This window comes from Geotrypetes seraphini, chromosome 11 (assembly GCF_902459505.1).
Source record: "Geotrypetes seraphini chromosome 11, aGeoSer1.1, whole genome shotgun sequence".
In the NCBI taxonomy this organism is placed as follows: Eukaryota; Metazoa; Chordata; class Amphibia; order Gymnophiona; family Dermophiidae; genus Geotrypetes; species Geotrypetes seraphini.
Window position 1 is genome coordinate 85847740 of NC_047094.1, and position 17227 is coordinate 85864966.

General features: G+C 44.0%; 1 protein-coding gene across 4 annotated transcripts in view; it reads left to right on the forward strand.

Annotated features, from left to right (window-relative positions):
- Positions 1-17227, forward strand: part of PTK6 (protein tyrosine kinase 6) — a 68884-nt gene that overhangs the window by 21368 nt on the left and 30289 nt on the right. For 3 of the 4 annotated variants that reach the window (XM_033914767.1, XM_033914768.1, XM_033914766.1), the window contains exons 3-4: positions 4661-4824; positions 9831-9990. In XM_033914767.1, the coding sequence (XP_033770658.1) occupies positions 4661-4824; positions 9831-9990 (324 nt within the window). The remainder of the gene's footprint in view (positions 1-4660; positions 4825-9830; positions 9991-17227) is intronic. The other variant, XM_033914769.1, reaches the window with a different exon arrangement.

Consider the following 17227-nt stretch of genomic DNA (forward strand, 5'->3'; position numbering starts at 1 on the left):
AAGAAGGGCATAACAACCAGAACACGGGAAGTCATCATGCCATTGTATCGAGCGATGGTGCGTCCGCATCTGGAATACTGCGTTCAGTATTGGTCGCCACACCTCAAGAAGGACATGGCGGTACTTGAGAGAGTCCAAAGGAGAGCAACGAGAATGGTAAGAGGGCTGGAACACTGCTCATACGCCGAGAGGCTGGAAAGGCTGGGGCTCTTCTCTCTGGAGAAAAGGAGGCTCAGGGGAGATATGATAGAGATGATAGAGACCTTCAAGATCATGAGGGGCATAGAGAGGGTGGATAGGGACAGATTCTTCAGACTAAAGGGGACAGCAAATACAAGGGGGCATTCTGAGAAACTGAAGGGAGATAGGTTCAAAACAAATGCAAGGAAGTTTTTTTTCACCCAGAGGGTCGTGGACACTTGGAATGCACTACCAGAGGAAGTGATCAAGCAGAGTACGGTCCAAGGATTCAAACAGGGATTGGACAGATTCCTGACGGATAAAGGGATTGTGGGATACTGAGGGAGGAGCTGGGATGTAACACAAGTATAGAATGTTAACCAGGTAATGAGTATAAACCAACCAGGTCGTGCATGTGCAAGACTGGAGGGCTAGGACTTCGATAGGAAGGCAGGACTTAAACGAGATACCAAGGTGGCAAGGGAGCCCCTTCTAGTGATTCAGACAGGTCGTGACCTGTTTGGGCCGCCGCGAGAGCGGACTGCTGGGCAGGATGGACCTATGGTCTGACCGGCAGAGGCACTGCTTATGTTCTTAAATCTGTGCTATACAAAACTCCGGCTTTCATTTATAAATCATTGATTCCCTATGGCTCAACTAGACTACTGAGGTCTAATGATCAACATTTACTAGTTATTCCCTCACTTAAAATTATTAACACACGGCGGCATTTCATCTTCTCTGTTACAGCTCCTCAAACATGGAATTCCCTCCCTATTTACTTAAGGGAAGAAAACAATTTAGATAAATTCAAGAGCAAACTAAAAAGCTTTCTTTTAAAGATGCATTTAGTAATTAGAAAGCCAGTCTAGAAGTTTCATTCTAATCTCATAACCCCTCTGAGATTCATTGTTCTTTCCCTTCCTATTGTTTTTTTACCATAAATTGTCTTCTTTTCTATCAATCAATTTGTATTTATTTCCCCATCCTTTCCTCGTGTTTTATTATGTTTGTAAAGTTAGTCTTTAATATGTTTTGTAAGGTTTAGATCTCTGTTTGTTTTTGTTGCCCCCTTAATTTTTGTAATTTTACTGATGTGTTCATTGCTTAGAATTTTGAATAAGCGATCAATCAAATTTATAATAAACTTGAAACGTACACAGGTAAGGCTAGATTCAATTAGGGCTCTGGTCTTTGACCTAAGGGCCACCGCGTGAGCGGACTGCTGGGCACGATGGACCACTGGTCTGACCCAGCAGCAGCAATTCATATGTTCTTAACACAGATATACCTTCGCCCAGTATGGAATAAGTAATCGCAAACTAAAGTCAGAAATATGTAGACATAAGTTAAACTAAACAAACAAGAAGCCAGACTCTGCATACAATGCAACACCACAGAACAGTAAAACGTCCCCTATTACTGTGCAAAATATAAGGATAGCAGATGTAAATAAGAAAAATTTGATAAATAACAATCACCACTTTACAAATTAACAAATAGAAATATGGAAAATAAGAAAATACCATTTTATTGGATTAATCAAATTTTAAATTAGCTTTCAGAGGCCAAAACCTCATTCTTCAAGTCAGTACAGTATACTGGTTAGTAAAAAGTGTATTAAAATTAGTATAATAAAATGATGACTTTATTTCCATTTTCTATTTAAAAACATTTATCAATACAACTGCAAAAAAGCAACAAAACAATTTTTTCTACCTTTTGTCATTTGTACTTTAATCATACTCTTCATTCTCTTCTTTCCATCCAGCATCTGTCCTCTCTTTCACTTCCATGCATCTGCCTTCTCTCTCTGCCCCTTCCATCCACTGTGTCCCCATCCTTTCTTCTATGGCCCTGCCTCGCCTTCTGTCCCCTCTGTTTCTTTTCTCCTCCTATACCACTCATCCCAGGGCAAGCATCTCTCTCTTTTTTCTCTCCATTTATGGACTTACCATCTTTCCCACACTTCTCCACTCATTTCTCTCTCTCTTCCCTCTGCTCTTCTAGCTTCCCTATCCCAGCATCTCTCTTTTCTTCCTTCCATAACTTCAGCCTCTCCCACTCTTCCCCACTGTCTTATCTAATCTCTCTCTTGTCTCTAGGCCATCTCCTTCCCTGCCTGCCCTTTAGTAAGGCAACTTTTTTTTTCCTTCCCCCCGAGATCCAGCACCCTCCATCCATGCCCCCCCCAAAGTTTGATAACTCCCCCTATTCCCATCCCCCTCCTCACTTACTCTCTTTGTCGTCGTAGTCCCCCCCCCCCACACACACACTCACCGGCAGCAGTGCAGACTTCACAAAATGCTGTTCTTGCCGGCGTCAGGCCTTCCTCTCTGCCGGGTCCTGCCTACTTCCTTTTTCTGTGAAGGCAGGACCCGGCAGAGATGAAGGCCCAATGCCAGCAAGAGCAACATGTTGTTAAGGCTACCTCTGTGGAGAAGTTCATGGACCATGATGACACTGGGCCTGCACTGAAGCAATGAGGCCGCTTTTTTTCCAGGTTGAATTGATTTGAATTGATTCAAATTGGGAACTGGGCAATATAATGGAGCAGCTTTCCCACTAGTTGGATCATACCACAGTCCTTGTACTGGAAGTGGGGAGCATTGGAGAGTTACAGAGGGCAAAACTCTGAAAAATAGTCAGACCTTTTATCCATCCTTCTGACTTTCAGGTCCTAACTTTAAAAATCTGTAGAAACTGAAAAAATCCAAACAGTTGGCAATCCTAATTCCTTGCAGTTGGCTCCTGATTCCTTAATACATCTAAGAGGGCCTCCCTAAATCTTTGGGTCCTAGGCACTTACCTTGTTTGCCAGTGCTTTAATCCAGCTCTGCACAGGAGTGGGGTTAACAGATAAGTGATTGCAGCTCAGTCCAGGCCATCAGATTTGGATTCTATCCTGTTATCTAAGTTCCAACTCAATGCATTTCAGCCACATTCACCAGTCAGGTCTTTTCTAACATACTACACAGGGTATGGGATATTCATTCATAGAGTTTGAATTGGAATTCAGGAACTTTTGATTTGTTTAAAGGAAAAAGAAAAGAATACGGATAATGGAATTTGATATACAGTGTTCCCCCGCGAATTCGCGATTCACGGACTCAGTTTTTTTGCAGTATTTTCTGACTGTCTCTTCTGGTCAGAAAATACAGGCAATGTGTCCGCGAATCAGCCTTCTGCACAGCCGATTCCTCCTCCTCTCCCCCCCCCCCCCTCGGTCAGCCAATCAGCCTTCTGCACAGCCGATTCCTCCTCCTCTCCCCACCGGAGCATACCGGGGATGATTTACAGCACCCACTGGCGCCCCAGCTGCCCTCTCCTGCCTTTTTATAGACTCAAAACTGCATTTGTGGATTTTTTTAATTTGCAGGTGTTCCTAGAATGGAACCCCATGATTTGGGGGGAGTACTGTACCATCTTTCTGTGGTACAGTGAAAGTGGTTTAAAATTATTATGTGTAGGCAGTTTCTCTGTCCCTAGTGGGCTTACAATCTAAGTTTTTTTTTGTACCTGGGGCCATGGAAGGTTGTAACTTGCCCAGAGTCACAAGGAACTGCTGTGGGAATTGAACCCAGTTCCTCAGCTTAATACACTAACCATTAGGTTACTTCTCCACCTTATTTGAGGGTCACTTATGTATTAAAAGTCCCAGGGCTCAGAGCCAAGAACTGAGCAGGTAAATTCTAGTATGATGCAAGCATGTGGATACACCTTTAGTGACATTTTACTGATACTGCGTGGGAGAATCCCAGAAAGAAGACTATTCCAGCGTATCCAGTTCTATGTTCCCTCCTCCTGCTTAGTGAGTCAGATCTCAGGAGACTGACCTGACTGGAACTTAGTAGGATCTAAATCCAGATTCTTTCTGCAAGTGTGCTGACTGCAGCGACCAGCAGGGGGATGTTAGAGAAGAGTTCCACCTTCGACCCACAATGGCAAGAAAATATAACCCGATAGTGAGGACACAAAAGCAATGCAGAAGCCCCAGTATTGGTGCTTCCCTTTCTTTCTCCTGTCAGACAGATGAGACATCACCTCTTTAGTTCCTGCAGGATGTCACATTAATGAATATTTTACAGAGAAGCTTGGTGCACTCCATGTAATAAAGCAGGCTAATCATTGTGCTCTCCAGCAGCACTGGAGCCTGGAGGCACTAGAAATCCTCTGGTGTGTCATGTGCAAGGAGTACCCTCTAGTAGCCCTGGCTTTGGAGGAAGACTTCCTTATATCTCTCAGGATAATCTCTTGACTTTGTCAGCCTGCTGTAAAACATTCTGTGTTAGCAGTGGTAAGATCAATGATATTTCATGATGTTTAATGGAAAAGCCAGTAGTCAGTCTTCTTTAACTAGAGAGAAGCCTGACACAAGAAATAAAGATCTTTTTCTTAGAAGAGAGATTTAATATATACAGAGTGGCCGATAGAAATATGACTAATTTTCTTATTTTCATTTATACCCTGGAACTCCTAGTTCGAAATGAGGAATCTGTGAAACACTTTAAGATCTTTCAGAACAGCCACGGAGAATTCCATTTGAACACCAAGTCCAAGTTTAAAACGCTGGAGGACCTTATTGAGTATTATAAGGACACAAATCTTTCTGACGGACTGACCTTGACCAGGCCTTGTTTGAAGGTAACATAGTGTTAACCACATATTCCTTTGCATGGCTAGATTTACCAACAGACAGGGTAGGCAGGTGCCTATAGGCAGCCCATCCTGATGTCATCATCAGCTGTGGTACCATTGCCATCTCGTGGGAGGGCACAGATGGGGGTATAAATCCACTACCACATCTACGAGGGGCCGCTGAAAAGTTCTCAGCCCAGCCAAGAAGAGAATGATGTGGAGCCATGAAACTTGCAAGTTATTCCACACTTTTCGTTTCATTTCATACCACTGAAACAAAAAGTGTCAAGAAAAGTGTGAAATAATTTGTAAGTTTCATGGATCCACATCATTCTCTTCTTGGCTGGGCTGAGAACTTTTCAGCAGCCCCTCGTACAAATGTCAGCCATTACATACAATAAATGTAGATGAACCCAGTAATGACATAAGGAAAAAAGACCTCAGAACTAAGATGCCCTTGTCATTACTTTCAACACCAGAATAGGGCTATGGTTATTATCAATTGAATTTTTTAAGAAAAAAATGTGAGCACATAAACCATGTGCAATATACAAAAAAAAAAAACCCCAAAAAACTTAGCTTTCTCAACAGTGGCCAAAACCGTTTCAGTCAGGAGGCTTCATCAGGGGAGTGCGTTATAAATTACATTACATTGTACTTGATAACCACGTAGCCGTAAATTCAACGCGGTTTACAAAAAATGATTAATAGTAAACATGATCCAGGGAATAGAATAAGTTAGTTATTCAAGTGCTTGGAAAAAAGGTCTTCAGCTGTGTTCTAAAATGCTTATAAGAGCACGCTGTGAATAACAATGTTTGAAGTTCTTTATCGTAAAGAGCTGCCTGAAACGCTTCGGTATGATTATTAAATTTCTTACTTCTGCAGCCCTATACAGAAGGAAAGTTAAACAGGGCATGAGTTTTTCTAATGTGTTTATATGAAGCTATAGAGAGTCTCCTTTTTAACATATTTATAAGGGACTTGACACGAGGACTACAGGGTAAAGCAACATTATTCGCCGATGACGCAAAACTGTGCAACATAGTAAGTGGAAGCTTTTTACAGGATAGTATGACAAAGGACCTTCGTATGTTGGAAAACTGGTCCTCGACATGGCAGCTAGGCTTCAATGCTATGAAATGTAAGGTCATGCACCTCAGTAGCAGAAATCCGTGCAGAACTTACACCTTAAACGGAGTAACATTAGCTAGGACCTCAGTAGAACGAGATTTGGGAGTAATCATCAGTACAGACATGAAAGCTGCCAATCAGGTGGAGAAGGCCACATCCAAGGCAAGGCAAATGATGGGATGTATCAAAAGAAGTTTTGTCAGTCGGAAACCAGAAGTCATAATACCGCTGTACAGAACCATGGTGAGACCTCATCTGGAATACTGTGTGCAATTCTGGAGACCACATTACCGTAAAGACGTGCTTAGAGTCGAATCAGTTCAGCGGATGGCCACTAGGATGCTCTTGGGGTTCAAGGGTCTCTCGTACGAAGAGAGACTGAGCAGACTGCAGCTCTACACTCTAGAGGAGTGCAGGGAGAGGGGGGACATGATTGAGACATTTAAGTTCATCACGGGACGTATCGAGGTGGAAGATGACATTCTCTTCCCCAAGGGACCCTCGACCACAAGAGGGCATCCGCTTAAACTTAGAGGAGGGAAATTTAGTAGCGACACCAGGAAGTATTTTTTCACGGAAAGGGTGGTGGACCACTGGAATGAGCTTCCGGTGCAGGTGGTCGAGGCCACCGGCGTGCTCGACTTTAAGAGAAAATGGGACACTTACGTGGGATCCCTACGTAAGTCGAGTCACTAGCATCTAGACTATTGGGGTGGGTCAGTGGAGTGGGCAGACTTGATGGGCTATAGCCCTTTTCTGCCGTCATCTTTCTATGTTTCTATTTACCAAGTAGATTAATCGTGCATGCAAAACTAACTTGCCATAGCCAAATTAGCACAGTAGTTCGAAGCTGCTTCCAAAGACTACGCACAATACGTTCACTTTCCAAATCTCTTGATCCATCATCCATCAATATCTTCATTCATTCATTGATAATTTCACACCTGGATTATTGCTTGATTGTGCAAAATACCATGCTACTCATTAAGGCCCATTGGCTTCCTATAGAACATAGAATAGCATCTAAAATCCTTCTATTAACATTCAAAATCTGTTCTGCCAATTCCCCAGACTTCATGAATAGATTTCTCATTCCATACACCCCCCCAAAGGTCCCTCCGCTCTCAAAACCTACTTGCCATTCCATCCCTGAGACACATAAATACAATGCACTCAAACATTTTCACGGTTACAGCACCTACCCTCTGGAACGCTACACCGAACTACTTAAACTAAACTAAACCTTAAGTTTATATACCGCATCATCTCCACAGATGTTGTGGAGCTCGGCACGGTTTACAAGAACTTAAGAAGACAAGTCTTGAACTGACTTTAAGTCCAAATTAAAAACCTATCTGTTTAAGGACACTTTTAATGTATAACCGTCCTGTTAAGGACGCAACCTACCTGAACTTTACTGACTTACCTGACACCTGATCCTTTTCCTTGTGTTCTTTCAATTTGTGCTTTCTATTTAAAATAATGGAGTTCTACCAGTTCCCTCGTTCCAGTTTGACTGTGCGTTTTGGAAAGTCTTTGTATGAGAACCCAAACTTTACAAAGGCCTGCTAGCTGATTTAGCGCACGCTAAATATTAGCACTTGCTAAATGCTAAGGGGTCCATAGAATATAAAGGACGCGTTAGTGTTTAGCATGCGCTAAATCGGCTAGCGCGCCTTAGTAAAAGGACCCCTTACCCCCTGTTATACTAAGGTGTGCTAAGTATTTTAGCATACATTTAGCGCCCGCGCTAACCACTAACACGGCCATAGACTAACGTGCATGCGTTATAAATTTAGCGCATGGCTAGCGTGTGCTAATATTTAGCATGTGCTAAAAAGCATAGCGCACCTTACTAAAAGGAGCCCTTAGTGTTCTGTATTTATAAATTTACTAGTGCTAGAATAGATGTGTAGAATTTCTTTCTTTCTGTTTCCCTCCCGCTGTCTATCTTTCTTTCTGTCTCTCTCCCTGCCCCGTCTATCTTTCTTTCTCTCTCTCCCTGCCCCCTTTCTTTCTTTCTTTCTCTCTCCCTGCCCCCGTTTTTCTTTCTCTCTCCCTGCCCCCTGCCCGTCTATATGTTTTTCATTCTTTCTTCTATTGGATCTCAGTGCTATCCATCACTATTTCCTTAATCCTCTGTACCCTTTTGGCCCTCATCGATCCTACACTGCATTTATCACCCTTTCAGTCCCTGCTCCATTTCTATCTATCCTTCCTTCCATTGCCTCCAAGACCATTCTTCCTATCTCTATATTCCACCCCAACCCAGCTTCTCTTCCTTTTTTACCCTTTCTCTTGTACCCCAATCCAGGACCAATTTCTTTCTCATCTCTCCCCTGCCCCTCCCCCACGGTATTGCAACTCTCCCCCTCCCCATTCTAACATCTGCCACTTTAACCCTTTTCACCCAACCGCACCCCCAACACCAGAGCCTGCACCAATTCAAACCCCAACCCCCAATGGTATCCTCAGACCACTCTCTGCAGCTCCTGACTCTCCCACCTACTTCCTCCCTGGCCACTGCACTGAATCTTTGGGCAGGCTGCCCCTCTCCAGCTCTTCACCCTGATGGACCCTCCACACACACACACACCTGGTCCACCGACCCCACAGGTCTGACCTCCCTCCCTTGTGTGAGTCTGGCCTCCTGGACCCCCATTACTTACCTGAGGCAGCACCAGTGGTCCTGACCTGCATCCTGAAGTGATGCAGCAGAGGAAAGGCCCTGCCAGGGCTTGCTGCGAACAACCTGTTTACAGCGCTGCCACTGCTGCTTTGAGTAAGGAATGGAGGGTTGGCGGGTCAGGACTGCTGCCACTGTGCTGAGACGCTTCCCTTGCTCGGCGGTTCCTCCCTGCTCGGCGGTTCTATTCTACTGCGCATACGGAAGCACAGTTTCAAATGCGCGGCTAGGGTTTTATTAATATAGATGTACTTTTTAACCTTTGGATGTACACCGCCTTGAAATTTGATTTGGTGGTAACTGGTGCATGTGTGTGCCATGGCAAGAACAAAATTTGTATTGTCTTTACATACAACATCTACTTCATAACAAGGGGAACATGCAGATAAAGTGTGGAGACTGTTGAGCCCAAATGTTACTCAAATACTTACTGGTTTCCTCAGTCTCAGTCCCCCTCCTCCCCCCCACACATACTTTTTTTATTCTGACAAATGGATGTTGAAACCAGATTTTCCAGCTTTTCATTGATTAACTACTTTGTGTTTCTAGTTTTGTTGGTTTGCCTTTTTTTTTTGTTTATCTTTTCTTTTCAGAAAAAAAAAATTTGTTTTCTTTTTCTCTTGATGCTCTCATAGACTTACTGTAATTTATTTTGATTCAAAGCATCCTCTGAAAGGTCTGTTATAAATGCAAACGTGCCTCAATTAGGTGCAATTAATTGCACCATTAAATTTTTTAATACCACAATTTTAATTAAAAGTTTTTTAATCATTGTCCATCCCTTGATTTATATATTTATTTATTTGGATTAGCCTACACCTTTGTCAGTTGTAGCTCAAGGTAAGTTTTATTCCGGTACATCGGGTATTTTCCTGTTCCCAAAGGACTTGCCATCTTAAGGGCCCTTTTTACAATGCGTAACGGTGCAGCAAATGCAACTCTGCCCATAGGAATTCAATGGGCTGTATTGCACTTGCTGCATGGGAATTGCTACCGCGGCTTTATATAAGAGGCCAATGTTTGTACTCGAGGCAATGGGGGGGTTAAGTGGCTTACTCATGATCACAAGGAGCCACAGTGGAATCTGAACTAGGCTTCCCTTGTTCTCAGCCTCCTGCACTATTCATTAGGCTACACAAAAAATAATTACTGAGCTGTACTAAAATATGTGTTCATTTATTTATGTATCTAGCAAGAGCCAGTAGTTTTGCCAATCTCCACAACAGATGCCTGGGAAAGACCGAGAGATGAATTTACCTTCATACGGCGCCTCGGAGAAGGGAACTTTGGGGAGGTTTTTGAAGGACTCTGGAGACAGCAGTTTAAAGTAGCCATTAAGGTCATCAAACAAGGCGAGTACAGTGCCAGGCAGCAACACTGAAAACCTGAAAGTATCTTATGACAATGGAAGGGAAGTTTCCTACGTTCTGAAAGCATTTCTTAATCTAACGTGCTGATTCCACTCATGGCTACAGAGGAACTCATTTGATTTGGGGTGGATGAAGCAGGAAGGAAGTGCTAATGTAAATACTGAGAGATTGGGGTTTCTTGTACTTTTCAGTTCCTCATCTTCTATAGGGGTCTGGCTTTATAAAATCGTGTCTGTCCTTCCAGCTCATGTGTTCTTCCTAATAAACTTTCGAGTTATTCACATTTCTGTCACAGAGAATAGAGCACCCAGAGACTGCAAGCTCTTAATGCTCCCCACTGCTCCCCCAGTACTCTGTATCCTCATCTTTTATTTTATGTGTGAAATGTTATAACTGCATATTTAAAAACTTGTGTGGAGGGGCATAATCGAAAGGGACGTTTAAGTCCGTTTATATCCAACTCGCAAGTCGTCCAAAGTAAAAAACAGCCTAGTTTCGAATAATACATCCAAAATTTTTTTACTTTCGAAAATCGTCTAATTATACCTCCTGCCGATCTAATCGTCCAAGTCACTAAATCGTCCATCTTTATATCACATTTTCATCTAACTTTTCGTTCAAGTCCAAAATGCATAAAACCAGGGCTGTGGAATCGGTAGATAAATGTTCCGACTCCTCAGTTTTTTGTACTTCAGACTCCGACTCCGACTCCAGTACCCGAAATTTCCTCTGACTCCGACTCCACAGCACTGGTTAATTTTCAGATTGTTAAAATAAAATGTCAAGTTGAGAGAAATGAGCATTTTCAACACCACCTTCTTTTTGCTTTTAATCAAGGTTCTAAGGCCGCAGAAGCTGCTCGCAACATTTGTGCTGTGTATATAGTGGGTGCTATAGCTGAAAGAATCGCTCGTGATTGGTATGCCAAGTTCAAAAATGGAGTTGGTAGATAAATGTTCCGACTCCGACTCCTCAGTTTTTTGTACTTCTGACTCCGACTCCAGGTACCCAAAATTTCCTCCGACTCCGACTCCACAGCCCTGCACAAAACAAGCCCTGTTGGACGTGGGAGGGGTCTGCAAAGTGATGGACTGAACACCCAGACATGGCACCTAAATAGTGGTGTACCTTACAGAGCACTGCTGTGAACTTCACAAAAAGGGTGCCATGTCTTCTTCTCACTACAGCTCCCTGTAGTGGTCATGATGAGCCGCCCAAACGACCTCCAGAATCCCCTAGACCCATTTATCTACCACCCCAATAGCCCTTATGGCTGCAGGAGCCACTTATATGCCAGTAAAAAAGGGTTTTAGGGGTGTATAGGGGAGTGCACATGTTTAAGTATCAATGCAGTGATTACAGGGGCTTATGGGCATGGGGCCTCCTTTCCATGACAGTGATAAAATCATTTACCCATCAATGTCTTTAGTAGGTTGCCAAATGGCCACCAGGTTTCAGATCTTCTGCCCTTTACTGTTGAGTTACCAAACATGTTTAGATTATGCATCATCTGTATGAGCTGCAGACTGAAAAACCAGGAAAGTCAGGGTTCAAACCCAACTGCCGCGTCTTGAGATCTTAGAAAATTCACTTAACCCTCCATTGGCTCAGGAACAAACTTTGAAGGCAACACCTAGGGACAGAAAAATACTTAGGCCCTCTTTTATTAAGGCGTGCTAAGTTTTAGTGTGCGGTATAACAATGCATGCGCTAAACGCTAACGCGTACACAGGATACATGCACGCATTCGCGTTTACACATGGTTAGCGAGCACTAATATTTAGCGCGTGCTAAAAACCATTTGCCAATGCTCCGGCTGCTCTCTCCTGCCCTCTCCAGCTGTCCTCTTCTGGTCGGCAGTCACGGTCGGAAAATACCACGAATGCCTGGGACTACGATCCGCCAACCGCGAATGACGAGGGGAACTCTGTACATTACAATAGAACATCAATACTGAACAAGAGAGATTAGTATGGCTCCATCCTATTCAGAACCAGTGGCGTAGTAAGGAAGGGTGGGGGTGGGGGTGGTCCGCCCCAGGCACATTCTTCCTAAGGGTGTGGCACCCTCCTCCTCTTCTCTCTCTGCCCCACTCCGCTCTTCTCCATGCCTCACAAGCACATTGCCTTCCCCAATACCTTTTTTACTTATCTGGTGTGAGGTTGCTGCCCATGTTAGCATCGGCGCTCTCTCTGATATCACTTCCGGGACCCGCACCTAGGACTTGACGTCAAAGATGAGCCGACACTGACGAGGGCGTGCTGCTCATGCAGGAGAAATTAAAAAGGTGCGGGGAAAGGGAAGGGGGATCATCTATAAATGTCAAAATGTATAGTGCTGTATATGCCTTTCCGCGCTATATAAGTGATAAGTAGTAGTAGCAGGGGGCGTGGGATGGGCACAACTGCCCCGGGTGTCGTTCATCCTTACTATGCCACTATTCAGAACATTCAATGCTAGCACAAAACCTAGCTTTTTTTTTTTTTCCCACTTACAAACAGACAGGCCTTCACCAAATACATAATGGGTATCCAGAAGTGAAAAATAGAAATATGTAGACAAAAATTTAAGCGAAACCCAAGATACGAGACTCTGCATACAGTGCAACACCAGAGAAATAAAAACTGGGATCCACATCCTTCAGCACTCTGCAAAATATAAAGATAACAGATGTAAATTTCAAAAACTGACACGTTCCACTAATTAAATTAAGGGCCTCTCCTATCAAACTGCGCCAGCAGTTTGTAGCGAGGTGAGCCACGCTAAATGGCCTGCGCTGCTCCCGATGCTCATAGAGCTCCTATGAGCGTTGGGAGCAGCGTGGCTCTCTGCGCTAAAAACTGCTAGTGCAGTTTGATAGAGGCCCTAAAAATACATAAATGAAACAAACAAGATAAGGTGATACCTTTTTATTGAATTAATTTAACCCCACCCCCCACACACACTTTATCAAGTCTGAGCAGCACAAGCTAAATGCCGAGTTGCTCATTCTAAACCTATGGGCAGCTCGGCATTTAGCTCACGCTGCTTATCAGTGCAGCTTGAAAAAAAGGGGTGTGGGGAGGGTTAATAAATTTTTTAACTAGCTTTTTAGAGTTTACTGACCTGACAAAGGAGATTTAGGGCTCCTTTTATCAAGCCGCGCTAGCAAGGTTAGCGCGCGTGACTTCATCACGTGCTAACCCCCGTGCTGGCCTAAAAACTACCGCCTCTCAAGAGGAGGCAGTAGCGGCTGTTACACGCATTAAACCACTAGCGCAGCTTGATAAAAGGAGCCCTTAGACCTCTGAAATCTAGTCAAAAATATATTTAATCCAATAAAAAGTCATCTGATTTTACATTTTTTTATTTTTAATTATTAATCTTTATAGTAAACTAACGCAGCTAGCATGCTATTTCACCCTAAATAAAAAATAAAATTCTCTCATACTTTTGCTATCTGGCATTTAATTTTTCAAACTGTATGGGTTGAAGTCTCTGGTTTTTCCTGTTTTAACTCTTTCCATATTTCCTGTCCATTTAACATTTTTCTTCTCATCTTCCACTACATCTTATCTCCGACTCTGATATTTTCATTTTTACTTTCTTCCATTTTACTGCCTCTCTGACCATTTAGACTAATTCATTCTTACTATCCATTCTTCCCTTTTAATTTTTCACTGCGTCTAAATCAGCGATCTCAAACTTGCAGGCCGCATGCGGCCCTCTAGGGACTATTTTGCGGCCCGCAGTCTGTCCTCTCCACTTCACAAGTTTCTGATTGTGGAGAGGACAATCGCGTACAGACCACGACTGCTGTAATTGACTTGGGTCTCTCTGGAGGGAATGTTGGCAAATGGCTTGCGGCTCGCCTAAAGCAGGGGTCCCCAACCTGCTTCCCTTCCCTTCTCACTGCCCTCCCCCCAAGCCACCACAATCGTGGAACAGGCCAGTGCCGAGGTCTTAGCTCTCCCTGATTATCTTCCCCAGCACGGGGCCGACCAATTCTCGCGTCGGAGAGGAAGTTTCGGGCCAGCCAATCACTGCCTGGCTGGCCCGGAACTTCCTCTCGGATGGCAGAATTGACGTCGGGTGGTGAGAATTGGTCAGCCCTGTGCTGGGGAAGATAAGCAGGGAGAGCTAAGACCTCGGTGCTGGCCTGTTCCCCGATTGCAGCAGTGGCAGCCTGTTCCCTAATGGTAGTAGCTTGGGGGAGAGCAGGGAGAAAAAGAAAGAAAGGGGGGGGGACAGGGAGACAGAAAGAAAGAAGGGAGACGGGACACAGACAGCAAGGGGCATGGAGAGAGAAAGAAAAGAAAGAAAGGGAATGGAGAAAGAAAAAAAAAGAAAGAAAGGGGCACAGAGAGAGAGAGAGAGAGAGAGAGAAAGACATAGAAAGAAAGAAGGCATGGAGAGAGAGAGAAAGAAAGAAGGGGGCAGGGTGAAAGAAATAAAAAGTTGGGGGAGGGAAAGAGACAGATGCCAGACCAGGGGGAAGGAAGGAAGGAGGGAGGGAGACAAAGGAAAGAAAGAGATGTCAGACCATGGAAATAGGGACAGAAGAAGAGAGAGATAGAAGGGAAGGTAAGACATGGAAACATAGATTTTGAAAAGAAAGCAGAAAAATTGAATATTAAGTTAATGCCAAAGATGGATGCAAGGCAGAAAGTGAAGACAGAGAGAAAAACAGTCAAAGGACAAGAAGGCCCTGGAAACATAGTTAAAAGCACAGAAAAATAAAGTCACCAGCCAACAAAGGTAAGGAAAATGATATTATTTTCAATATAGTGATTGAAATGTATCAGTTTTGAGAAAGGAAAGATATTAAACTTTAAATATGAGGGCTGCAGAAAAAATAGGGTACTTGGAGGGCCGCAGAAAAAATAGTTAATGACAATTTTGCTTAAGGTAAAACTCTTTATAGTTTATAAATCTTTCCTTTAACTGTTAAAGCTTGCAAAGTTGTCATTTCTTTAATAAGATATTAACTATTTTTTCTGCGGCCCTCCAAGTACCTACAAATCCAAAATGTTGCCCCACTAAGGGTTTGAGTTTGAGACCACTGGTCTAAATACAGCTTTCCATTTTTCGGTCTCTTTCTCTCTCCCCACCTGCCATACAACATGTACTCTGTTTCTCTCCTCCTATTCAACTTCACCCTTCTTTGTCTCCCCCCCCCCAATCATGCAGCATCTCTTCTCTCTCTTCCCCTCTTCCAGCCATTCATAATCTCTTTCCCACCCCACCATACCTTCCAGGATCTATTCTCTGTCTCTCTCTCTCTCCCCCATCCAATGATGCACCTCTGTCTAACCCCCCACCATCCAGCATTGCCCTTCCCTCAATCATCACACTTCTGCCTCTTTTCTCCTACCATTCTGCATTACCTGTTTCTTCTCTGCTATTCAGTTTTGTTCTTCTGTCTCTCCCCCCTCAAATGTTCAGCTTTTCCCCCTGACTTTTCCCTCCCCATCATCCTTTCTCTTTCCTCCCATTTCCTACCCCCAGCATTACTCTCTCTTCCTCTCTTTTCCAAACACAAAAAGAAAATCAAACTGGAGTGTCCCCTCCCTGCGGCTTGTCTGCTTGACTCGTTGCTTCCTGATTCAATGACTGTAGAGCTCTGTATGCTGCTGACAGCTCTATTAGTTCCCATCCAAACAGGAAGTTACAACATAGGAGGTGGGACTGGCAGAGCTCAATGGCCATGAGTTTGGGAGGCAACGGATCAGGCAGACAATTGGCAGGGAGGAGAAGCTCCAGTTTGTTTTTCATGCTGCTGCTGCCTCCCCAAGCTTCTTATAAGGAGCGCCTATGTTGCCATTGGTTAGTGACTGTAGTCAAAGAAGGATGCTGAACATCATAAAATGTCCATGTCTCCTTGATTTACAAACCATTGCTATGGTCAGAAGAGGAGGATTGCACTCTTCTTTAGATTCTGGCAATATAGTACTTTTGGTTTCTCTCGATCTTTCTGCGGCATTAGATTTGGTTGATCACTCCTTTTTAATTTTATAATTGCAGTTAATCAGTGTATCTGGAACAGTATTACATTAGTTCTCCTATCTTTATAATATATAATAAGTTTTAAAGTTTCCACTTCCTCTTCCGACTCATCTGGTTTTTCCTTACCATGCTCTGTATCCCAGGAATCTATTTTATCACCCTTACTATTTAGCATAGCTGGGTTTAAGAAAGGTTTGGACAATTTTCTGGAGGAAGTGTCCATAGTATGTTATTGAGAAAGATATGGGGGAAGCCACTGCTTGCCCTGGATTGGTAGAATGGAATGCTGCTACTCCTTGGGTTTTAGCCAGGTACAGTACTTGGGACCTGCATTGGCCACCGTGGGAGCGGGCTGCTGAGCTTGATGGACCATTGGTCTGACCCAGTAGGGCTATTCTTATGTTCTTATGTACTTCCAACTTACAGTATTAGCACTACCCAGCAGTGATTCACACAGTCTGGCTCCAGGGCCTTCTCTCTGTTGTGCCCACCCTAAACAGAGGGAAGGCCCTGAAAACAGCCTGTGTGAATTACCAGGTAGCACCAATACTGTAAGTAGGAAGCACCATGGCAAAATGAGGGAAAAAAACAGAGAGGTGCTGGACCCATGGGGGGCTGGGGGGAAGGGAGAAAGGTACAGGATCCCTTGTGAGGGGCTCGCTGGCTGGCTAGAAGGGATAGAGATGCAGGATCTGGGGGAGGTCTTGAGAAAATGGAGAGAAGTACTGGACTCAGGAAGGGGGAGGGGAAAGGAAAGGAAGGGAAAGAGAGATGCTGAACCAAAGGGATAAACGAAAAGGGGGCCAAACACTAAACCCACAGCTGATGTTAGAAAAGGAGGGAGGGCAAGCAAGCCAGATGCAGGAGAACGGGGAAGAGTGAGAAGGTGGATGGGGTGGGTCAAAGAAGAGAGAGGCACATTGGTGTGGAGGAAGAAGAAAGGGGAGTATCTGAACACAGAGGCATACAGAAATAGAGGGGAGATGAATAGCATGGGTGTTACCATAGGGACACAAAGAGGAAATACTGCATGGGGATAGTATATAGACAAAGAGGGGCAATGCTGAACATAGGAGGGAGTATATGGAAATAGAGGGGAGATGCTAGACATGGAGGGACATAGGGGCACAGAGGGGTGATGTTGGACAGGGGGATGGGATAGGTATATAGAGTGGTGATGATGGATGCAGGGATATCAACAATAAGATGCTGGACAGGAAAATATAGGGACACA